The sequence below is a fragment of the Balaenoptera musculus genome, chromosome 3, assembly GCF_009873245.2.
Source record: "Balaenoptera musculus isolate JJ_BM4_2016_0621 chromosome 3, mBalMus1.pri.v3, whole genome shotgun sequence".
NCBI lineage: Eukaryota > Metazoa > Chordata > Mammalia > Artiodactyla > Balaenopteridae > Balaenoptera > Balaenoptera musculus.
The window spans coordinates 28,443,514-28,468,232 of NC_045787.1; the positions used below are offsets into that span (position 1 = coordinate 28,443,514).

Here is a 24,719-nt window from a genome sequence, read left to right on the forward strand (position 1 = left end):
ACAACAAGGTCCTAGCGTATAACGTAGAGAACTATTTCCAATCTCCTGGGATCATTCGGCCCCTATTGTCACAGCTTTAGGGAGTGTTTCTCTCATTGCCCTGCTAGGTGTCTCTAATACCTAGACACGCTTCTACCTTCACCTCGAGTTGTCCCAGTAGCTGCACTTAAGAACCAAAAAATTGTCACAGGGGACCTCAGAGATCAGTGCTTCCAAACTCTGCATTTTACAAACAAGGAGCTGAGAACCCAGGAGGAAGTGAGCGAGTGCCGAGGTCACACAGCCAGAATTCGCCTCATTGGGCTGCACCCTGCTTTCCTCCTCCACCTTCCCACCACCCACAGCCCAGGTCCTACCTGCCAAGTCCTTTGATGCCCGCGGAGCCCCTGGCTAGGCACTGCAGGCGGAGCCTTTCGATGGGGTCAGTGGCCGTGGTGAGCTTCTTCTTGGCCTGGATCGCCATCTCTCGGTCGTGGCGTGCCGTCCCCGCCATCTGAGAGGGAATCCATTCGAGTCAGCGGGGCTCAGGCCTCCTCGCCTGCCTTTGACAGGGCAGGGTGACCACAGCCTCGCTGAGAAGGAAATTCACAGCACGCTCTCTCACGCACTTCACGAGAACTTTCTCAAACCTCCTAGACTTTCCAATTTTCAGCTACACCAACTATGTCCTGTCATATTTATTACTTGCTTATCTAGTCCTGACAACCTCTGATCTCTGGCCTGGACAATAGTTTTAAATATACAGCCATCCCCGATACGCTTTCATCTTTCAGAAGCACTCCTCCCACCATAAAAAATAAGTCTCATTTCACCAAACTCTTTTTGAGCCAATCTTATATGCTTTATTCTTTTATTTAGAATTTTCCATATTCCCTTTGACTCCAGATTTAATATTCTCCTTTTTGGTCTAAAGATTCATTTTTGTTGCTTCTGTCTTCACTGAGATTCTCAGTATTGGGCTTTGATGATTCCTACCAGTAATTAGTATGTTTTCTTGTATTAATTTGTTAGTGTGCATTAACACCTAACTAGGTTCTCAGGAAAGAAAAAAGGTAAGTAGACTCTCTCTCCTGAAGAACAGATATATCCTTTTTCTACAGTTTGGCTTTTGTGTTTTAAATATTCAGAAATAAGACAGAGGATAGATGCAGGGAAGCAGCACCCCCTGCGAGGTCTCTGAGCAACGTAACGAACTGTACTGACCCTGCAGCCGGGCTGGGGCTCTGAGAACACACACAACGGTGGAAAAGCCGCACGCTGGGAGCCTGGAGGCCCGGGATCTAGGCCTGACGGCAACGCACTCCTGGTGAGGTCGGAACAAATCTCAGGGCCTCCAATTCCTCCTGCTCTGTTAAATGAAAGGATTGGATTAAATGACCTTGAAATTCCAGCTCTGCTCCAGAAACACTTATCTTCTTATGAGCCCACTGACCCAGTAAATGGGGGATTCTAGAAATTTCTTTTTTATTTATTTATTTATTTTTATTTTTGGCTGTGTTGGGTCTTCGTTTCTGTGCGAGGGCTTTCTCTAGTTGCGGCGAGCGGGGGCCACTCTTCATCGCGGTGCGCGGGCCTTTCGCTGTCGCGGCCTCTCTTGTTGCGGAGCACAGGCTCCAGACGCGCAGGCTCAGTAGTTGTGGCTCACGGGCCTAGTTGCTCCACGGCATGTGGGATCTTCCCAGACCAGGGCTCGAACCCGTGTCGCCTGCATTGGCAGGCAGATTCTCAACCACTGCGCCACCAGGGAAGCCCGAAATTTCTTTTTTAGGGTGAGTTGTGAATGAAAGGAGCAAGAGAGCTTGATGGATGTGCAAAAAAACAGCATTCAGGGTGCAGGAAGAACTGGTGTTAGAAGGCTTCTGCCACTGACTCCGAGGCTGCCCTCTCCCCCCAGCCCCCACGTGCTGGCACTTCATCCATCAGCGATGGCAGCCCTCACGCCCTCGAAGGCTGTTCCCTCCGATACAACCCATAAGGTCTCCCCACAAAGTTCTCGTTATTTAACTTTAGAGAGAGGGAATCTCAGACTGAAAGCCGAGGCCAGAGCAGATGATTCGGGGAAGCACATTTCCGACCTCCTTGCCCCTCACAGGGATGAAAAGGGGAGCGGCTCTTCTCAGTTCTCTGGGACGCCGGGCCAAGAGGAGGCCTTTGCCTGTCTAGGCCCCAGCGCTTTGCTCCACATCGGGAAGAAACTGCTCCGCCTGAAGTTATGTGAACCCTTCTTTGCTTCCTCCAGCCCTGAAAGCAGAGGTTCCCGGAATTCCAGAGATCGGTTGCCTTTCCGGCAGCATTCACTTTCTTAAACCTGAGTTTGCCTGTTACTGCTTTGTCACCTGATCTCAAGGTGACAATTCCCAGAGCTTGTCCCCAGCTTCCAGCCCTGACTCCACCCCACAGAATCCCTCAGCTGCACCCAGAATCCTGTGCTCAGGATTCACGCGCGAGGCCATCGGTTCACTGTCCGGCTGTCTTCCACTCCCTCCCTCGTGGTCCTGGCCTGAGGCATCCCTGGTCCTGACCCTCTTCGGCAACCAGCCTCGGCCCTCCCCTCCCACTGAAAGAGCAGCAACTAGGGACGCAGCCCTCACGTGCCCTCCTCACCCTCTAAATCCACCGGGGACCTTGTGTCTTTCCTGCCCCTCCCCGTCACTCAGCGCCACTCGCTCACTCGTTGTCCCAGCCGCTCTCCTCCGCATCCTCGTTTCCGCTGCCTCTCCCCTGCCTTTCCCACCCTCCTCTACCTGCCCTGATTTCCCACACCAGCCACAGCAGCAGAAAGGGAGTGGAGAGAGTGGAAGAAAGTGAGGTCTGGCTCCCGGATCCGAGAGACAGGGCCAGAGAAAGAAGCCCTGTGGAGCCCTCTTTGAAAGCCTTCAGGATAATGTTAACAACTTCAATCGCTAACGTTTGTCTGCTCCCCCTGTGTGGTAAGCACACATCCATTCCTCACAAAAACCCTCTGAGCTGAATTGAAAACAGGGACTTTAACAAATGCACATACACCCCTGTTCACAGCAGCACTATTCACAAGAGCCAAAGGGTGGAAACAACACAAATGTCCATCCGTGGACAAATGGATGAACAGAATGCAGTGTGTCCCCACAGAGAAATATTATTCAGCCACGAAAAGGAAGTACTGATAGTGGATGAACCTCAAAAACGTGATGCTCAGTGAAAGAAGCCAGACATAAAATGTCACATATTGTACGATTCCACTAAGTCCCCTACATCCGAACAAGTTCTGTTCCAAGAGCGCTTCGTAAGTCCAATTTGTTCATAAGTCCAACAAAGTTAGCCTAGGTACCCAACTAGCAGTACTATAGTTAGTACTGCACTGTATACTAGTTAGTACTATTGGCTATATAGTACTGCACTGTAATAGGTTTACACAAATAATCCATACATAAAAAACAGACACTAAAAATAAAGAAACCTTTTTTAATCTTACAGTACAGTACCTTGAAAAGTACAGTAATCCGGCATACAGGGGCTGGCACGCACGTTCACATCTTTGAAAGTTCGCAACTTGAAGGTTCGTATGTAGGGGACTTACTGTATATGGACTATCCAGAAGAGGCAAATTCAGAGACAGAACACACATGGGTTGTTGCCAAGGCCTAGGAGGAGGGGGCAATGGGGAGTGACTGTTTAACGGGAACAGGCTTTCCTTTTGGAGTAATGACACGCTATAGCTGGTGGTTGCACAACAGAATGATTGAACGGTACACTTTTTAACAGCTGATTTCATCATATGTGAATTTCATCTCAATTTTTAAAAACCCTATGAGCTAATTACTCCTAGGATTCATATTTCACAGATAAAGAAATTGACAAGCACAAAAATCAGGCGACTTGCCCAGGTCCCACGGTCAGTGTGGCTCACAGAAATTCACACACCATTAGGACTGTAGGACCCTGAAAGGTCATCGAGTGCCACCCCTGTCTCTGGCGACTTGAAAACTAGGGCTTGTGTTGGTCAAGGAACTTGCCCCAAAATCCTGGCCAACAATGAAACTCGGGGCTTCAGACCAAGCAGGGCCCTTTGTACTCCACCACCTTTGAGAAATACTGCAAAAGCATCTCAAAGCACAATGTGATGGCACCCACGCAGAGGAGAGCAGGGTGGAGTCCTGGAAAACACCCGCCCTGATCCACCTCTGCAGCCGACCCTACCCAGTGACCATGCAGCAGTTACCTCTGGAGTCTAATCTGATATATCCAGAAAAAAATTACATTCTCTCCTGCCACCCAGCCTATCATGGTACTTGAAATGCCCATGTTAACTACTCTTTTTAATCATTTAATGACCCAGTTCATCAACAAACAGCTAATATTTATCATGTGATATTTTCAAGGCACCAGTTGGAGCAGATTACTCCAAGGAGTAAGCCCTTGAATGAATAGCTTAGAATCGTAAACTTGAGTACTTAAGTCCCCTAGGTAAGCAAGGCAGGAAACATAAAATTTGCTAAGAACTGGGGGCTTTGGAAGAAGGAAGGATGGGGAAGTGTTTTGGTGAAGAAAGGCCATAGTCAGAGCTTCTGAAGTTTGCATGAGGGCACCAGGGCAAGAGCCTGTTCCCAAACATATGTCACCGGCATCACAGCACTGAACAAGCGTCCCTGCTTCCAGAAGACCCTCTCTGAGCACGGAGGAACCCGCGTGGTGACATCAGAGCCCATCCAGGCGGGCCTGCGCCAGGCAGGAAAGAGGCTGCCCTCCGATGCACGTGGCCGCAGCGCCACCTAGTGTTCGCACCGCGTCTGCGCAGGTCCCTGGATCAGGCGCCAGTTCGGTCCATTCCTTCAACAGACGTCTAATAAGTGCGGGGCACTGTGCTAGGAGTGGGGGGAAGAGGGAGAAACACAGACAGCGCTTACAGCAATCCCACAGCTGAGCCGCGGCAGCTCAGGAGAGGCGGCTAAGCAGCTTTCTCAAGATTTGTCGGAGGAAGAGCTGATGTCTAACCTTTAATCTTAAAGGAGGGTGGAGGTCATCCGGGTGAGGGTCGCGGGGATAGGAGAAGGGAGAGCACTATTTCCCAAGTGCTAAGGCCAAAGTGAGAGAGAAAGGAGTGTAACTAGAGAAACGCAAGTATTTTAGTCTGACTGAAGAATAGGGGTGTATGTAGGGGCGGGGGTGAGATAGAGCCGTGGAGGCTGGGAGGGAATTTGGAAAGTGGAAATTTGGAGACACGTGAAACTGGGCAGGTCAGCAGGCGTCAGATCCCCAAGATCCTGAGACACCATGGTAGCGAGTCTGGATTCTGTACTGAGGGCAGCAGGAGACCACAAAGGGTTTCAAGTGAGAGGGCGACAGTTTGTACTGTAAAAGACCCCTCTGGATAAAGTGTGGGAAATGAACAGGAGGGTGGGACAGGCTGACCAGTGGGAGGTGAAACCACGCTCGTGACAACCAGGTGAGAGGTCATGCTGCCTGGAAGGAGGTATTGGCGGTGGGGACAGAGAAGATAAAGAGATCCGAGATGGAGAGTACCTGCCCGGGCAGCGAAGGGAGAGAGGTCCCAGGGGTCCACCCAGAGCTCTTGCTTACCGCTCCCCAGACCCACCCCCGTGGGGCAGAGACCTGGAGATTTGGGGGCACAGGCTGAGTGGAGCCGCCAGCAGGAAAGTCACAGGAGACTTTGCGGCAATGGTCACCAGGCCTCCTTGCGTTAAGGCTCCGGGTTAAGGCTCCGTCATCCCGCTGTCCTGGCGCGCAGCTGCCTGCCGCTGCCAAAGCTCTCTGCCTGGTTTTCGAGAATCGTGTGGAATGGGTTATGGAAAGCTGAACATGCATGGAGGTCTGTCTGTTCATGATTCTTGGCCAGGTTCATGGAACTTCTCTTGCTGAATTCAGAGAAAAATTTGAGCGGAATCTTTGGGGAAGAGAGAAACTCTCAAGCCCAAGGCAGCACTTTTTTGGGTTGTCTTTGGTGACCTCTAGTGGTAATACGCTGAATTACATCCTCCCTCCCTCTCTCCTTCCCTCCTCTCTCTCCCCCTCCCTCCCTCTTTCCCTCCCATCCCCTCTCCCCCTCTCATGCTGGATCGAGTGTACAACCAACAACCAGCAACACAGAGGTGGATCTTAGTTACAACAGAACATGTTTGAAGGCAATGATTGAGAAAATTAAACCATCTCTACTGACTCCAATCCATTCAATAAACTGGTTATTACTATGTGGTAGATGGCAAAAAACAAACAAACAAAGTGGCTCCTCAGGACGTTTCCCCTTAGAAAGTGCCTCTCTGGAATAAATATTAGATCCCAGTGCTCAGAGTAGCCTGAGACTGAAATGAAAGATTTAGACGGTTTGAAGAGAGACCTGGTTTCTGAACTGGAGACTGGGAAACCCCAGGAAAAGTGTAATGTAATAACAGGTGTGTGTCCATGTTGTTGACATTGTGAGAGTTCCCTCACTGAACCCAGCTGAACTGTATTCAACTAAAGAGACCCTTAGCACCTCTGGCTATGCGAGGGACTGTGCTAATTCTTCAGGTGATATTATAGAGCTGTGGTCCCAAGTAGGTATGATCTTGCCTGCTAGGGGACATTTGAAAATGTTTGGAGACATTTTTGGTTGTCACAACAGGGGTGAGGGACGCTGCTGGCATCTAGTGGGTAGAGGCCAGAGATGCTGCTAAACATGTGAGGAGAGCCCTTGACAATGAAGAATTCTCCAGTCCAAAATGTCAGTCAGGCTCAGGTGAAGCCCTGCTGTAAAGAAAGACCTGGGCCCAGCAGGGGTGCTGAGACCACCATGGAAAAATAAAGATGCCCACCCTCCACCCCAAACACAGCAAATTGGCATCTCTTGGTGTGAGTGCTGGGCGTCTGCATTTTCACGTTTCCAGATGGTCTTAACTAACGCACACCAAAGCCTGAAAATCTCAGCCGTAAGAGACACCAAGTCACCCTCGAGTGGCAGTAGCAAGACCTTGAGGGGAAAGGCTAGAGGGAAGGTTATAAAATAGCACAGGGTAAGAAGCAGGCATGAACAGAGGACAGGTAATGACCATTATAACCAGGCCAGGGACCAAGCCCTTGCTCGATACTTTGCACACATCAGCACGCCAATTCACATGGAGGGTCTTATTGAATAGAAGTCTCTTGCCTGAAAATGTACCATGAGGCAGTGGCAGAGTCAAGACTGATTTCCACTTCTGTCAAAGCCACCGTGTTCAACAGCTACGGCAAGGTGCTGAGAAATTGCTTTGGGAATTCAGAGAAGGACTACGAAATGAGATGAAGAAGAGACAAGGCTTCAAGGAAGAGATTCCTTGGAGAGATGAAAGGATTTCATGGCAGAGGAGGGCAGGGGACAGCAGTGCAGAGCAAAGCAGGGCACTCATGGGTCTTAAACAAAACCCCTCTGTCTCACCTCGGGGTCCTTGCTTGTAAGGCTCAGTGTAAATTCCTTCTGGTAGAGATGAACAATTTCACTTAGTCCTTTCCTTTTAGAGCTGTAGTGTTTGATTGTTTGCTTGTTTTAAGAAAGTGATGTGTGAGGTGGTTTTTTTCCCCACAGATTATTTTTAAAATTATTTCTGCAATGTATGAATATATGAAACATCTGCTTTTTGTTTGGATTGCCAACCTCTGCATAAGATTTAAAATATGACAGTATTTAATCTCTCCTTTAATGACGTAAGTACACTGTGGAGATAAGATGTCATTGAAGTCTGGCATCTTACCAAATTTTCTCTGCACAGAAATACATTTTCTCAAGATGTTTAAAACTCATGTTTCGGCTGTCGTCTATATGCAGGTTTCCCTAGAGCCCATGTTTGATAAATCATAGTCTTTTATTCTTTCTTCCAACCTTTGGAATGTGAATTAATTCCTTATTTAATGTTTATGATATACAATTTAAGAATAATATTTCATAAATATTATTGTTATAAAGTGTTTAATTCACACATCTTCTTGAAATTTCATTTTATAATCATCCAACCAGGATTGAGATTAGGGCTAGGTAAGGTACATGGCTGGGGCACAATGTTTCAGGTGACCCTCAAATCTCAGGATTGTATAGACATCAACCTTGTACTTGCTCAAGGCTGAGAGTGAGTGTCTCCTTAAATATTTTGCCCCAGGGACCTACCTTGCCTCACCCTAGTTCTGGTCTTGAATTCAACATATATTTAATATTTATTGAACATCTATTGTGTGCCACACAACACACAACAGCAATGAGTGAGACAACCAAGGTCCCTTCCAGGAGTTCACATTCCTCAGGGTAGTTTTAGCTTTGTTGAATTTGAATTACAGTTGATTTTCCAGAATTGCCAACTGGCTGATTCCAATCTTTTTTCTCTGCTATATTCCACTTTCAGTTGGGTGGCCATGTCTCTCTGGCCAAAGAGACTTAACTGAAAGTGCTGAGGGCTCTGGGAGAGCTCTCCCATCTTTTTTGCCTCTTCCTGCCTTAAACAGGAATGTGACGCCAGGAGCTGTGACAGGCTTTCTGCAATTGTGAGGAAAGGGCCAAGGGAATCACAGAGGTATCAACTTACAGCCCTAACATCACTGAACTACTGAACGGATATAACCAACTACCTGACTCCACACTCCTGTCATGTGAGAAACATAAGCCCTTATTTGCTTAATACATTGTTGGTCAGGTCCTCTGTTACTTGCAGCCGAAAGTACTCCTAACTGGTATAACTGGCAAAAGCTTATTCCTGCAGTGTTTGGGTTGACCCTAGATCTCTACCTTTACCTGGGTAAAATAACTAGCAATCCAGTGTGAGGAGAGCCTCAGCTTCCCCTGAGAACTGGGAGAAAAGGTAAAGGAAAATTCTTCTCTCAGGAGAATTTCATCAACATTTAGCAACCTCTGCTGCATTTTGGGCTATGAAAGAGAGTGGGAAAAACTGCTTAGCATGATATTCAAGGACCCATGTAACTAACACAATGTGATACAAGCCCAGGTTAGATAAACACAGAGGCGCCAGGGTTAAGGGGTCTTTGCATAATGAGCATCCCCTGGGAATACCTGGAGGTAGAAGCTGTCTTAACAGCACTCTCCTTGCTGTCTCTTTCTCCATCTCGCTCTTTCCCTCTGCTCTGCCTTGAGTCTCTGGGGTTTTTACCAGGAAATTACTTGCAATCTATTCTGAGTCAGGCAGCCTGCCAGATCTTAAAGAAGCAGAGTAAGAATATATCTAAACTACACAAAGGTAAGCAAAGCTTTGGCTGGATTTGTGTACAAAATGCAAATAAATAAATAAACAAACAAACAAATAAATAAACTTTTCTTCCAAAGTCCCTAGTTTCTATGATTACACTTTTAGAACCAACCATGTAACTTCCAAATATCCCATTTTTCAGGTGCCATGAGGTCTTGACCTCAGTGATTTCGAGCCCACTACAAAGACAAACCCCAAGTGTACACCTTCATCCACTTTTAGATGGGAGTAAAGCCTCAGCTCTGACTACCATTTGCCATTTTGCAACATTAGTCATCAAAATCACCTACTTAATAATTATTTTACAGTCACTTAAAATGTTCCTTTTGGAATCATTTGTCTATTTAATGGTTATTTTATAGCCACTTAGAAACCCAGCTAATTATTTGCAACCTGCATGGTCTTAATTGATAGTTCCAGAAAACCAAGAAGAGTTAATGGATAAAAATTCAATGTCAGAATGCCAACATCAGTGTAGGGATTGTGTCCAGCTACTCACAACAGAAACAGGATAATTTTCTCTAAAAATGGTAGAGGTATACTTTCCTCTCACATAAAAGAAGCCTGGAGACAGTTCAGGTAGTCATCAACATCTCAAGAAACTACTATTTTTTTTTACCTTACCATATTTTTTTTCCCCTCAAAGTTGCCTAAAGTTAAAAAATAACTACAGCAGCTCTAGCCATTACATCTACACTCCAGGCAGCAGAAAAGAGAAAGGTGTGAGCGCAAGAAGAATGCACTTCCCAGCTAAGTCAGCCTTTTGTAAAATGGTTCCCAGAAGACTCCACCCAACTCCTTTCACTTAAATCTCACTGGCCACTCTGCAAAGGAGGCTGGTTCTATGGTCTCAATATTTGTGTCCCCCAAAATTTGTACGATGAAATCCTAAGTCCCAAAGATGGTAGTTTTAGGAGTCAGGGCCTTTCGGAGGTGCTTAGGTTACGAGGGCAGAACCCTCATACATGGGATTAGTGCCTTACAAAAGAAGCACCAGAGAGACCCCTCACCCTTTCCACCACGCGAGGACACAGCAAGTAGCCATCATTGTACCAGGAAGAGGGCCCTGACCTGACCATGCTGGGGGCCTGATCTTGGACTTTCCAGCCTCCAAGACTGTGAGAAATAACTATCTGTGGGTCCATAAGCTACCCGGTCTGCAGTATTTTGTTACAGCAGCCCAAATGATCTAAGACAGCTGGGAAACCTAATTTTAGGCTGGAGACTTTGCCATCCTCCAGGTTTTGTTTACAAAGAAGAGGAACAGCCTGGCAGAAAAAAAATAGAGTCCTTCCAGAAAGTAACTGTGTAAGCACTTCTAGATCAGTTTATTCCACAACACCATCTGGAGCCTGAGGCTTTTGGAGGCATTTGGAGCCACCAGACCACCCTGGGGGAGAAGACTAAACCAAGTCCTAGGAGCAGACATTAGCACCTTGGTGATTTCTCACTCCTCAACCTCTGTTCTTCCAAAACGAATAAGATCACCTTAACACAGCCAGTTATCAAAGACACCCTGAGTTTAGGCAAATATAACCTAAAATGAACCAGACCTGGGGACATCAAACCACAGCCCCGACGCTGAATTTGCCCCTTCGCCTAGTTTTGGAAATAAAGTTTTAGTAGAAAACAGCCACACATGTTTGCTTACGTGTTACCTGTGGCTGTTTTCACCCCGCAACTGCCAAGCTGAATAGTTGCAACAGAGACCTGCTGGTCCACGAAGCCTGAACTATTTAGTATCTGGTCCTGTACAGAACCAGCATGCAGCCCCCTGGGACCACACAAAGGTAACATCAACTGCAAGAGGGGACATTTATTGGGCACGGGCTCTGTCAGGCTCTCTGCTAAAGCTGTAGCTTGTGTTTTACAAATTATTCACTCTCAGTTTGTTTAGAACAGAAAATGTGTCTGGTGCAAGGTAACTTTTGATAATAATTCTGATAGTTTACAAAGTGCTTTTACATGCATTAGAGGGAACTATTCCTATTTCACAAAATAAGGAAACAGAGGTACAAAGAGATTGAGGGGTTGTCCCAGTTCAGACGTAAGGAGCAGAACCAAAGTTCTGAGTGGCATCTTCTGCGCCTGCCACTTCTCCAAGGGGCTTTTGTAAATCACCCACAACATTTCAAAAAATATTCATTTTTTTAGACAAGGAACCATGTAGTCACCACAAATCATTCATATATAAAAATTGAGACAAGCTTATTAGCAATATTGCAGCCAAAGCATACTTAGTAAGAACAACTGACATTGTAAGTTACTGGAGAGCGTTTGCCTATGGCCTTCTTCTGTGTGAAGAGCTCTTTTTGAGGTCAAGGTCAATGGTAGAGGTGATTCACAAAAAGCAGAGTTTCCAAAGAAAGTAAGAGCATCTTTAATCCACCTCTCAACCAAGGACAGCCCTGCTCACTCAAATGATGTTCTACATTGAAGTATTTGGAAAACCTTGATTCTATTTGACTTCAGGTTTTGAAAAGATGTAGGGACACTGGAGGGAAAACAAGATCCCGGATGGCAATGGAATTATGGCTAGAGATGTGTAAGAAAATCTGCTCCAAAGAATGTCATGAACGGTGAAAATGTTCATGGACATTAGGGTGTCAGGAGAAGGCAGCTATGGTCCTTTCTCTAACACAGTAATCATCCTGTAACACTATCTTCTCCCAAATGCCAGCTTGTTTGTTTCTAAGATATAGAAAACTGCTGCTATGAGCCTTGATATTTTTAATATACAATATTGTCTGAGACCAGAATAAAGAACAAAATTTTACAAGGAAAATTCAGTAGGGTAAATTCTATTGAATTTATCAGTTAAAGAGATGAAAGCAACAGTCGAAACCAGGAACTAAACACCCCCCTCCTTGCACCTGTGCACCCATCACCACCACAAGTTACCAGGCGAGGCGTGGCCCTCAAGACCAAGAGCTCCTGCCATGCAGAGACACACAGTCTTTCCTCAATCCCTTATGCCTCTATAAATCTCCTAATTCTCCTCGGTCTCTGAATTATCTTCACTGCTGAGCTCAATATTCTGTTTGCCCAGCCCCTCCCCTGACCCGTTCTCCAGCCACATCTGTGCTACAGGAGGTTGACCTCTATGAACTGCATTAACCAGATTTCTTTGCTCTCAGGCTTCCAGCTGGATTCCACCCATGGGAGGCACCAGCAGGAGATCAGAGGGCAAGAGGAGAAAGGGTGTTTTCCTATCTGCCAAGCCACAGTTGTCAGTGACTGCAGTCTTCCACAAAAGGCAGCTCTTGTTGAGATCAGATAACTGCTCCTCTTCCTGCCTCTCCAGGTCCAAGGAGGATTCGCCCTCCTCACTGTGGCAGCCCTGGGGCATTTCCTCAGCCCTTATCTAAGTCCCTGAGCCCCATCCACATCTTTGTAAATTGTCCTTCATTAAACTTTTTTGACTGGGCCGTCCATTTCCTGCCAAGAGGCTGACTGGTACCTGAATGTGTATAAGGACCTCTAATCCAGAAGTCTTCTCATAGGAAGATATTTCTCACCCCAAATGCTAAGTACTAAGGATGCATCCCTCCACCTCTACATCATGACCATCCTCACATCCATCTTTGAAGCACAGCCCAGCTTGACATCCTCCCTTTGTCCATCTTTGGCTCTGTCACTTCCTAAATCACTGAAACTCTGAGTCCTGCCTCACAGACTCCCTCTCTAACCCAAGTAGCCCCATCAATCTGGGAAACCTCAGAGCTTATCTAGACAGCCCACCCAACATGCAGCCATGAGGTTCCTGGAGGTCCTTGATTTCTACCAACTTCATCTGCTCACTCTTTTCATATGGCTCTCCAAGATCCTCTCCTACATTCTGTCACCAGCCAATGCTAGTCTCTTCTTGAAGTTAAAAATTCAACATCTACTTTCTTTCCACCTTTCAGTTTCATTCTTCCAGCCATAGATGCTTGTGACCTTACAAGACCTCTAGACTCCTGACCCTGCATTTTCTCCACAGCCATTTCCTACCTTGTTTTCCTTTCTGGACCCATTTCCTTCCCTCTCCATTGTAGACACCTTAAAACAGCATTCTGACAATTTCTAACCAGTGCCTTCTTTCTCAGCCCTCCCGTGTCAATCTCCCACACTGCCTTAGGAATGCCTAACTTGGCTCAATGTGTCTACATGTCCTCTCCTTAAAGGCAGGCTGTAAAGTGCATCTGAACAAACCCACATGCCAGGGTGAACAAGTGTCTTCCGAAACATGCAGCTCTACTCTTACATGACATTGGTTAGATGATTCTTCCAATCTTTCCAGAGGCTAATTCAAACCTTTGCTGCTCTCCTCCACACCTTATCTTGAAATTCTTAGTAAAAATGGAGCCACCAGATATGAATCACTCATACAACTCTCCTCCAAGTCTATAACGGTATTTGTCTCTGAGACTCTCTCGACTTTGTCCTCCCTCCTCCTGAGGGAGTGCTGAATTTCCACCCATTGAAGGATAATCGCCCCACCTACAGCATAGATCTCACCCTCTCCTGGACCCTCAGCCATCAGGTATGCCCTTTCCTCCTCTCCACCAACTCCCCCCTTTATTTATTTCTGTACTTGCAGTGGATTTTATTTTATAATTATTATGTTTTAAAATCTTTAATATTTTATTTTTACACAACTGTAAAGATTACACTCCATTTACAGTTATAAAATACTGACTATATGCCCTGCGTTGTACAATACATCCTTGTATCCTATCTTACACCTAATAGTTTGTACCTCTCACTCCCCCATCCCTATATTTCTCCTCCCGCCTCTGTATCTATAACCAGCTCCTCCCTTTAGTTCATGAATCTGCAGTGGTCCCTCAACCCTAGACTCCTTCTAGCGATCACCCTTCAAAGCCAAACTACTTGAAAGAGGCTCAGTTTTTTACTTTCTCATGTCCCATTCATACTTCAGTCCACTGCAGTCTGGTCTCCACTCTGTCACTCCAAAGAAGATACTCTCAGGACATCATTGCCAGCCTGATTGCCAACTTCAACAGTCACTCTTAACGCCTATTTCACTTTGCCCAGCAGTTGACTCTTACGATAATTCATTCCTCTTTCTTGAAACTCTTTTCTCTCAATGTCTATGAATCTAACTTCCTATCATCTCCCTCCCTCTCAGATCTGACCTATTTGGTCTCTCCTTTGTCTTCTGCCTGCCTTTTAAATGTTACTGCTTCCTAGGATTCAGTTATTTATCCTCTTCTCACTCTCATAAATAGTAGCAATCTCTGTCTTATCCACCGTTTATCACAACTCATCCCAAATGTTTATTCCAACTCATCCACTCTCCTGAGCTTTAGAGCCATATTTCAAATTTCCATACAAAATGTACACTTTAATGACCTACAAACACTTCAAGTTTAATGTTCCAGAACCAAATTCATTACTTTTTCCTCCTTATTCCTTGCCTCAGGAAATGGCAGCACCATTTTCCCAAGTCATTAACTGAACATTATCCTAGACTCCTTTTCACCTTTTACCTTGAATTACCAGCCAATTCCTGTACATTTTTACCATCTTGACGCCTCCTGAATCTGTTCCTTCCCCTGCCTCCTTTGCCATGGATACCACCTTAATCCAGGACCTGGTCCTCTCCCATTTCCATTACTGAAATTACCCCTTAGCTGGTTCCCTGCCTCCAATCTTGCCCTTCCTATCTATCCTCCAGGTGACTAGCAGAGTGATCTTTATAAGATGGAAATCCAAACTTCATACTCTAGTCTAAGACCCCTTGGTGGCTCTTGGTTGTATACAGGTAAAGAGCAAACGTCTTAGCATTTGATGTATACATTGGCCCTGCCTATCTCTCCAGTCTTGTTTCTACTAATTTCCACCCCTTCAAAATCTATTCTGCATCTAGACGCACTCACATTCCCCAAACGCACCATGTTGTTCTGTATCTCTGTGCCTTTGTACAGGGAGTCTCATTTTCGGGAACACCCTCCCTCCCTTGCTGGTTTAAGGAAGTCCTACTCTTCCCTGTAGAATCACTATGGTGAAGCCTCATATAACCTCTCTCTCCAGAGTAAAACAGCTTGCATTTTCCTTTGCATAATCTGTGCAGAGCTCACATACATCCTCATTGCACCATGACATAACTCTTTGCTTTCAGGACTGCCTCTCCTACTAGACTAAAAGGTCCTTAAAGACAAGGGCTGTATGCTTTGTGTCTCCTTCAGCACTTAACAGAATACTAGCAGACTGCTACTTACTGGAATTAATAATTGCTATTGTTATTAGATAATTACTATTTGAATATAAATACAAATGAACTTTCACAATTTAAACCTCACTATTTAAAATGCACAGTTACAAATTTAAAAGATTTCTGTAGTTGTAAGATTTTGAGGAAAAAATAAGAGCTTTAAAAAACAAGGAAGAATTCCATCTACTTAGTATGGTTTAACTATGCCCCAGACTGGAGGCAAGTGAGGTGGACACCTTGATAAATGGTATTGTCATTTACTAAGGTCCTTCTCAACTTCATGATCAATCCAATCAACTCTCTAATATAATTTTAAACATGCTGTGTCAGTTTAATAAGAATTCTGATTCTTATCTAATTCTAAGTGGTCAGTTCAGCAGGCAGGGTTCCCCAGAAATAGCACAACTTAGAATGTTAGATAAACCAAAGTCTGAACCAAAGCTCAATTTTTTCATTGTTTTTTGACTTGGAGATATTTAACCTTCTTGAAGCTCGCTTTTATCAATGGTCTTACAGGCTACTTACAGTAATTCACCCAGACACTTCACATTTAAGTACCCAGTACCTAGTGACTGCTCAGTGATGGTTATTTCCTTCCCCTTTACTGAAAGAAATTTATTTATTTTTTTTTTTTTTTTTTTTTTTTTTTTTTTTTTTTTTAAACATCTTTATTGAAGTATAATTGCCTTACAATAGTGTGTTAGCTTCTGCTTTATAACAAAGTTAATCAGTTATACATATACAATATGTTCCCATATCTCTTCCCTCTTGCATCTCCCTCCCTCCCACCCTCCCCATCCCACCCCTCTAGGTGGTCACAAAGCACCGAGCTGATCTCCCTGTGCTATGCGGCTGCTTCCCACTAGCTATCTATTTTACATTTGGTAGTGTATATATGTCCATGACACTCTCTCACCCTGTCACATCTCACCCCACCCCCTCCCCATATCCTCAAGTCCATTCTCTAGTAGGTCTGTGTCTTTATTCCCGTCTTGCCACTAGGTTCTTCATGGCTTTTTTTTTCCCCTAGATTCCGTATATATGTGTTAGCATACTGTATTTGTTTTTCTCTTTCTGACTTACTTCACTCTGTATGACAGACTCTAACTCCATCCACCTCATTACAAATACCTCCATTTCATTTCTTTTTATGGCTGAGTAATATTCCATTGTATATATGTGCCACATCTTCTTTATCCATTCATCTGTCGATGGACATTTAGGTTGCTTCCATGTCCTGGCTATTGTAAATAGAGCTGCAATGAACATTTTGGTACATGACTCTTTTTGAACTATGGTTTTCTCAGGGTATATGCCCAGTAGTGGGATTGCTGGATCGTATGGTAGTTCTATTTGTAGTTTTTTAAGGAACCTCCATACTGTTCTCCATAGTGGCTGTATCAATTTACATTCCCACCAACAGTGCAAGAGAGTTCCCTTTCCTCCACACCCTCTCCAGCATTTATTGTTTGTAGATTTTTTGATGATGGCCATTCTGACCGGTGTGAGATGATATCTCATTGTAGTTTTGATTTGCATTTCTCTAATGATTAATGATGTTGAGCATTCTTTCATGTGTCTGTAGGCCATCTGTATATCTTCTTTGGAGAAATGTCTATTTAGGTCTTCTGCCCATTTTTGGATTGGGTTGTTCATTTTTTTGTTATTGAGCTGCATGAGCTGCTTGTAAATCTTGGAGATTAATCCTTTGTCAGTTGCTTCATTTGCAAATATTTTCTCCCATTCTGATGGTTGTCTTTTCGTCTTGTTTATGGTTTCCTTTGCTGTGCAAAAGCTTTTAAGTTTCATTAGGTCCCATTTGTTTATTTGTGTTCTTATTTCCATTTCTCTGGGAGCTGGGTCAAAAAGAATCTTGCTGTGATGTATGTCATAGAGTGTTCTGCCTATGTTTTCCTCTAAGAGTTTGATAGTGTCTGGTCTTACACTTAGGTCTTTAATCCATTTTGAGTTTATTTTTGTGCATGGTGTCAGGGAGTGTTCTAATTTCATACTTTTACATGTATCTGTCCAATTTTCCCAGCACCACTTATTGAAGAGGCTGTCTTTTCTCCACTGTATATGCTTGCCTCCTTTATCAAAGATAAGGTGACCATATGTGCGTGGGTTTATCTCTGGGCTTTCTATCCTGTTCCATTGATCTATATTTCTGTTTTTGTGCCAGTACCAAACTGTCTTGATTACTGTAGCTTTGTAATATAGTCTGAAATCAGGGAGCCTGATTCCCCCAGCTCCATTTTTCGTTCTCAAGATTGCTTTGGCTATTCGGGGTCTTTTGTGTTTCCATACAAATTGTGAAATTTTTTGTTCTAGTTCTGTGAAAAATGCCAGTGGTAGTTTGATAGGGATTGCATTGAATCTGTAGATTGCTTTGGGTAGTAGAGTCATTTTCACAATGTTGATTCTTCCAATCCAGGAACATGGTATATCTTTCCATCTATTTGTATCATCTTTAATTTCTTTCATCAGTGTCTTATAATTTTCTGCATACATGTCTTTTGTCTCCTTAGGTAGGTTTATTCCTAGATATTTTATTCTTTTTGTTGCAATGGTAAACGGGAGTGTTTTCTTAATTTCACTTTCAGATTTTTCATCATTAGTGTATAGAAATGCAAGAGATTTCTGTGCATTAATTTTGTATCCTGCTACTTTACCAAATTCACTGATTAGCTCTAGGAGTTTTCTGGTAGCATCTTTAGGATTCTCTATGTATAGTATCATGTCATCTGCAAACAGTGACAGCTTTACTTCTTCTTTTCCGATTTGGATTCCTTTTATTTCTTTTTCTTCTCTGATTGCTGTGGCTAACACTTCCAAAACTATGTTGAATAATAGTGGTGAGAGTGGGCAACCTTGTCTTGTTCCTGATCTTAGTGGAAATGGTTTCAGTTTTTCACCATTGAGGACAATGTTGGCTGTGGGTTTGTCATATATGGCCTTTATTATGTTGAGGAAAGTTCCCTCTATGCCTACTTTCTGCAGGGCTTTTATCATAAATGGGTGTTGAATTTTGTCGAAAGCTTTCTCTGCATCTATTGAGATGATCATATGGTTTTTCTCCTTCAATTTGTTAATATGGTGAATCACATTGATTGATTTACGTATATTGAAGAATCCTTGCATTCCTGGGATAAACCCCACTTGATCATGGTGTATGATCCTTTTAATGTGCTGTTGGATTCTGTTTGCGAGTATTTTGTTGAGGATTTTTGCATCTATGTTCATCAGTGATATTGGCCTGTAGTTTTCTTTCTTTGTGACATCTTTGTCTGGTTTTGGTATCAGGGTGATGGTGGCCTCGTAGAATGAGTTTGGGAGTGTTCCTCCCTCTGCAATATTTTGGAAGAGTTTGAGAAGGATAGGTGTTAGCTCTTCTCTAAATGTTTGATAGAATTCACCTGTGAAGCCATCTGGTCCTGGGCTTTTGTTTGTTGGAAGGTTTTAATCACAGTTTCAATTTCAGTGCTTGTGATTGGTCTGTTCATATTTTCTATTTCTTCCTGGTTCAGTCTCGGCAGTTTGTGCATTTCTAAGAATCTGTCCATTTCTTCCAGGTTGTCCATTTTATTGGCGTAGAGTTGCTTGTAGTAATCTCTCATGATCTTTTGTATTTCTGCAGTGTCAGTGGTTACTTCTCCTTTTTCATTTCTAATTCTATTGATTTGAGTCTTCTCCCTTTTTCTCTTGATGAGTCTGGCTAATGGTTTATCAATTTTGTTTATCTTCTCAAAGAACCAGCTTTTAGTTTTATTGATTTTTGCTATTGTTTCCTTCATTTCTTTTTCATTTATTTCTGACCTGATCTTTATGATTTCTTTCCTTCTGCTAGCTTTGGGGTTTTTTTTGTTCTTCTTTCTCTAATTGCTTTAGGTGTAAGGTTAGGTTGTTTATTCGAGATGTTTCCTGTTTCTTGAGGTAGGCTTGTATTGCTATAAACTTCCCTCTTAGCACTGCTTTTGCTGCGTCCCATAGGTTTTGGGTCGTCGTATCTCCATTGTCATTTGTTTCTAGGTATTTTTTGATTTCCCCTTTGATTTCTTCAGTGATCACTTCGTTATTAAGTAGTGTATTGTGTAGCCTCCATGTGTTTGTATTTTTTACAGATCTTTTCCTGTAATTGATATCTAGTCTCATAGCGTTGTGGTCGGAAAAGATACTTGATACGATTTCAATTTTCTTAAATTTACCAAGGCTTGATTTGTGACCCAAGATATGATCTATCCTGGAGAATGTTCCATGCGCACTTGAGAAAAATGTGTATTCTGTTGTTTTTGGGTGGAATGTCCTATAAATATCAATTAAGTCCATCTTGTTTAATGTATCATTTAAAGCTTGTGTTTCCTTATTTATTTTCATTTTGGATGATCTGTCCATTGGTGAAAGTGGGGTGTTAAAGTCCCCTACTATGATTGTGTTGCTGTCAATTTCCCCTTTTATGGCTGTTAGTATTTGCCTTATGTATTGAGGTGCTCCTATGTTGGGTGCATAAATATTTACAATTGTTATACCTTCCTCTTGGATCGATCCCTTGATCATTATATAGTGTCCTTCTTTGTCTCTTATAATATTCTTTATTTTAAAGTCTATTTTGTCTGATATGAGAATTGCTACTCCAGCTTTCTTTTGATTTCCATTTGCATGGAATATCTTTTTCCATCCCCTCACTTTCAGTCTGTATGTGTCTCTAGGTCTGAAGTGGGTCTCTTGTAGACAGCATATATATGGGTCTTGTTTTTGTATCCATTCAGCCAGCCTGTGTCTTTTGGTGGGAGCATTTAATCCATTTACATTCAAGGTAATTATCGATATGTATGTTCCTATTCCCATTTTCTTAAATGTTTTGGGTTTGTTATTGTAGGTGTTTTCCTTCTCTTGTGTTTCTTGCCTAGAGAAGTTCCTTTAGCATTTGTTGTAAAGCTGGTTTGGTGGTGCTGAACTCTCTCAGCTTTTGCTTGTCTGTAAAGGTTTTAATTTCTCCATCACATCTGAATGAGATCCTTGCTGGGTAGAGTAATCTTGGTTGTAGGTTTTTCTCCTTCATCACTTTAAGTATATCCTGCCACTCCCTTCTGGCTTGCAGAGTTTCTGCTGAAAGATCAGATGTTAACCTTATGGGGATTCCCTTGTGTGTTATTTGTTGTTTTTCCCTTGCTGCTTTTAATATGTTTTCTTTATATTTAATTTTTGACAGTTTGATTAATATGTGTCTTGGCGTGTTTCTCCTTGGGTTTATCCTGTATGGGACTCTCTGTGCTTCCTGGACTTGATTAACTATTTCCTTTCCCATATTAGGGAAGTTTTCAACTATAATCTCTTCAAATATTTTCTCAGTCCCTTTCTTTTTCTCTTCTTCTTCTGGGACCCCTATAATTCGAATGTTGGTGCGTTTAATGTTGTCCCAGAGGTCTCTGAGACTGTCCTCAGTTCTTTTCATTCTTTTTTCTTTATCCTGCTCTGCAGTAGTTATTTCCACCATTTTATCTTCCAGGTCACTTATCCTTTCTTCTGCCTCAGTTATTCTGCTATTGATCCCATCTAGAGTATTTTTAATTTCATTTATTGTGTTTTTCATCGTTGCTTGGTTCCTCTTTAGTTCTTCTACGTCCTTGTTAAATGTTTCTTGCATTTTGTCTATTCTATTTCCAAGATTTTGGATCATCCTTACTATCATTATTCTGAATTCTTTTTCAGGTAGACTACCTATTTCCTCTTCATTTGTTAGGTCTGGTGTGTTTTGACCCTGCTCCTTCATCTGCTGTGTGTTTTTCTGTCGTCTCATTTTGCTTATCTTACTGTGTTTGGGGTCTCCTTTTCACAGGCTGCAGGTTCGTAGTTCCCGTTGTTTTTGGTATCTGTCCCCAGTGGGTAAGGTTGGTTCAGTGGGCTGTGTAGGCTTCCTGGTGGAGGGGACTATTGCCTGTGTTCTGGTGGATGAGGTTGAATCTTGTCTTTCTGGTGGGCACGTCCACGTCTGGTGGTGTGTTTTGGGGTGTCTGTGGCCTTATGATTTTAGGCAGCCTCCCTGCTAATGGATGGGGCTGTGTTCCTGTCTTGCTAGTTGTTTGGCATAGGGTGTCCAGCCCTGTAGCTTGCTGGTCGTTGAGTGAAGCTGGGTCTTGATGTTGAGATGGAGATCTCTGAGAGATTTTTGCCGTTTGGTATTACGTGGAGCTGGTAGGTCTCTTGTGGACCAGTGTCCTGAAGTTGGCTCTCCCACCTCAGAGGCACAGCCCTGATGCCTGGCTGGAGCACCAAGAGCCTTTCATCCACACAGCTCAGAATATAAGGGAGAAAAAAATAAAAAGAAAAAAAGAGGATAAAATAAAATAAAATAAGCTATTATAATAAAAAATAAGAAAAAAAATTATTAAGAGTAAATGTATTCAGGAAAAAATTTTTTTTTAATTTTTAAAAATAGATTTATTAATTTTTTATAGTAAAAAATAAGAGAAAAATTTTTAAGAAAAAAATTTATTAAGAAAAAAAAATTTTAATTTTTTAAAATAAAAAATATGAAAAAACTTATTAAAAAATTTTTTAATTTCTAAAAATAGAAAATACGGAAAAAATTATTAAGAAAACATATATTAGGAAAAAAAAATTTTTTTAAGTAAAAAAAAAAAAAAAAAAAAAAAAAAAAAAAAATGGACGGACCTAACCCTAGGACTGATGGTGAAAGAAAAGCTATACAGACAAAATCTCACCCAGAAGCATACACATATACACTCACAAAAAAAGGAAAAGGGGAAATTAATATATCCTGCTCCTAAAGTCCACCTTTTGAATTTGGGATGATTCGTTGTCTATTCAGGTATTCAACAGATGCAGGCACATCAAGTTGTTTGTGGAGCTTTAATCCGCTGCTTCTGAGGCTACTGGGAGAGATTTCCCTTTCTCTTCTTTGTTCGTACAGCTCCCAGCGTTCAGCTTTGGATTTGGACCCGCCTCTGCATGTACGTCGCCTGAGGGCATCCGTTCCCCGCCCAGACAGAACGGGGTTAAAGGAGCAGCTGCTTCGGGGGCTCTGGCTCACTCAGGCCGGGGGAGGGAGCGGTACGGAGGAGGCGGGGCGAGCCTGCGGAGTCAGAGGCGTCGTGACGTTGCAGCAGCCTGAGGCACGCCGTGCGTTCTCCCGGGGAAGTTGTCCCCGGATCACGGGAGCCCGGCAGCGGCGAGCTGCACAGGTTCCCCGGAGGGGCGGTGTGGAGAGTGACCTGTGCTCGCACACAGGCTTCTTGGTGGCGGCAGCAGCAGCCTTAGCGTTTCCTACCAGTCTCTGGGGTCCGCGCTGATGGCCGCGGCTCGCGCCCGTCTCTGGGGTCTGCGCTGTTAGCCGCGGCTCGCGCCCGCCTCTGGAGTTCGTCTAGGCGGCGCTCTGAATCCCCTCTCCTTGCGTGCGGCAAAACAAAGAGGCAAGAAAAAGTCTCTTGCCTCTTCGGCGGCTGCAGACCTCCTCTCCGGCTCCCTCCCGGCTCGCCGCGGCACGCCAACCCCTTCAGGCTGTGTTCACGTCGCCAACCCCAGTCCTCTCCCTGCGATCCGACCGAAGCCCGCGCCTCAGCTCCCAGCTCCGCCTGCCCCAGCGGGTGAGCAGACAAGCCTCTCGGGCTGGTGAGCGCTGCTCGGCGCTGAGCCTCTGTGCGGGAATCTCTCCGTTTTTCCCTCTGCGCCCCTGTTGCTGTGGGATCCGCGCTGATAGCTGCGGCTCGCACCCGTCTCTGGATTTTGTTTAGGCAGCGCTCTGAATCCCCTCTCCTTGCGCGCCGCGAAACAAAGAGGCAAGAAAAAGTCTCTTGCCTCTTCGGCAGCTGCAGACTTTTTCCCGGACTCCCTCCCGGCTAGCACCAAAGCCCAAGCCTCAGCTCCCAGCCCCCGCCCGCCCTGGCGGGTGAGCAGACAAGCCTCTCGGGCTGGTGAGTGCTGGTTGGCGCCGAGCCTCTGTGCGGGAGTCTCTCCGCTTTGCCCTCCGCACCCCTGTGGCTGCGCTCTCCTCCGCGGCTCCGAAGCTTCCCCCCTCTGCCACCCGCAGTCTCTGCCCGCAAAGGGGCTTCCTAGTGCCTGGAAACCTTTCCTCCTTCACGGCTCCCTCCCACTGGTGCAGGTCCCGTCCCTATTCTTTTGTCTCTGTTATTTCTTTTTTCTTTTACCCTACCCAAGTACGTGGGGATTTTCTTGCCTTTTGGGAGGTCTGACGTCTTCTGCCAGCGTTCAGTGGGTGTTCTGTCAGAAATTTATTTTTGTACATTTTTATCTGAGCACCTTTATGCAAAGACGACAAAGTCTTCTCCCAGTACCAAGCTATTTCTTCCCTAGACAGACAACCAAGAATGCTCACCAACTTTTTGATTTTCTTTTTAGAAGGTAACATCTACTGTCTTCTTTCTTCTTTAGCTAAAATGAAACAAAAGTGATCAAATCAATATAATAGATAAAAACTTTGATTTACCTTGAATGCTAACCTGTTGCCAACAGTTGCTTTGAACTGAAACTATGGACGCTCCCTTTTGCATCTGGGAGGACCGGTCCCCTCCCATCCCCCTTTGCCTCCTCCCTCTTACCTTCTGTCCTCACACCTCCTGGTCCACCCTCTTCCTGCCAATTGGATGTCTTGGAATCACTGCTGCAAACTTACAGCCTCATTGGCTCAGCTCATTGTCAATCCCTATCCCGGCCCTGCCTTTTCTCAAGTTTACACTTCTGTTGCCTAGGAAATCCAGTGACTGTGAAAACCCAAGCTGTTGGCCTTAGGAGAGAAGCCAACAGGAAGTTGGCTGACAGTTGTTTGGTTTCTAGAAGGACACAAAACTTGCCTCCTAGGTTGTATAAGATAATGTTCAGCAAATTCTCTTACTTCTTTTTTTTTTATTTTTTTAACATCTTTATTAGAGTATAATTGCTTTACAATAGTGTGTTAGTTTCTGCTTTATAACAAAGTGAATCAGCTATACATATACATATATCCCCATATCTCCTCCCTCTTGCGTCTCCCTCCCACCCTCTCTATCCCACCCCTCTAGGTGGTCACAAAGCAACGGAGCTGATCTCCCTGTGCTATGCAGCTGCTTCCCACTAGCTATATATTTTACATTTGTTAGTATATATAAGTCCATGCCACTCTCTCACTTCATCCCAGGTTACCTTTCCCCCTCCCCGTGTCCTCAAGTCCATTCTCTACGTCTGCGTCTTTATTCCTTTCCTGCCCCTTAATGCATACCTTTTTAAATGGATGATTTCTCTTGTATTTTTCTCTTTCAGGCACACTACAGTATCATTCCCATTTATTC

The 24,719-nt window shown here is 44.1% G+C and overlaps 1 protein-coding gene across 1 annotated transcript in view; it reads right to left on the reverse strand.

Moving 5' to 3' along the window:
- The window catches only part of CAPSL (calcyphosine like), a 31,263-nt gene extending 7,312 nt beyond the window's left edge, over positions 1–23,951 (reverse strand). Inside the window, exons 1-2 of the mRNA XM_036847856.1 lie at positions 23,882–23,951; positions 357–493 (exon numbers count right to left, since the gene is read on the reverse strand). Of these exons, the coding sequence (XP_036703751.1) occupies positions 357–493 (137 nt within the window). The 5' untranslated portion in view covers positions 23,882–23,951. The remainder of the gene's footprint in view (positions 1–356; positions 494–23,881) is intronic.
- Between the last annotated feature and the right edge of the window lie 768 nt (positions 23,952–24,719).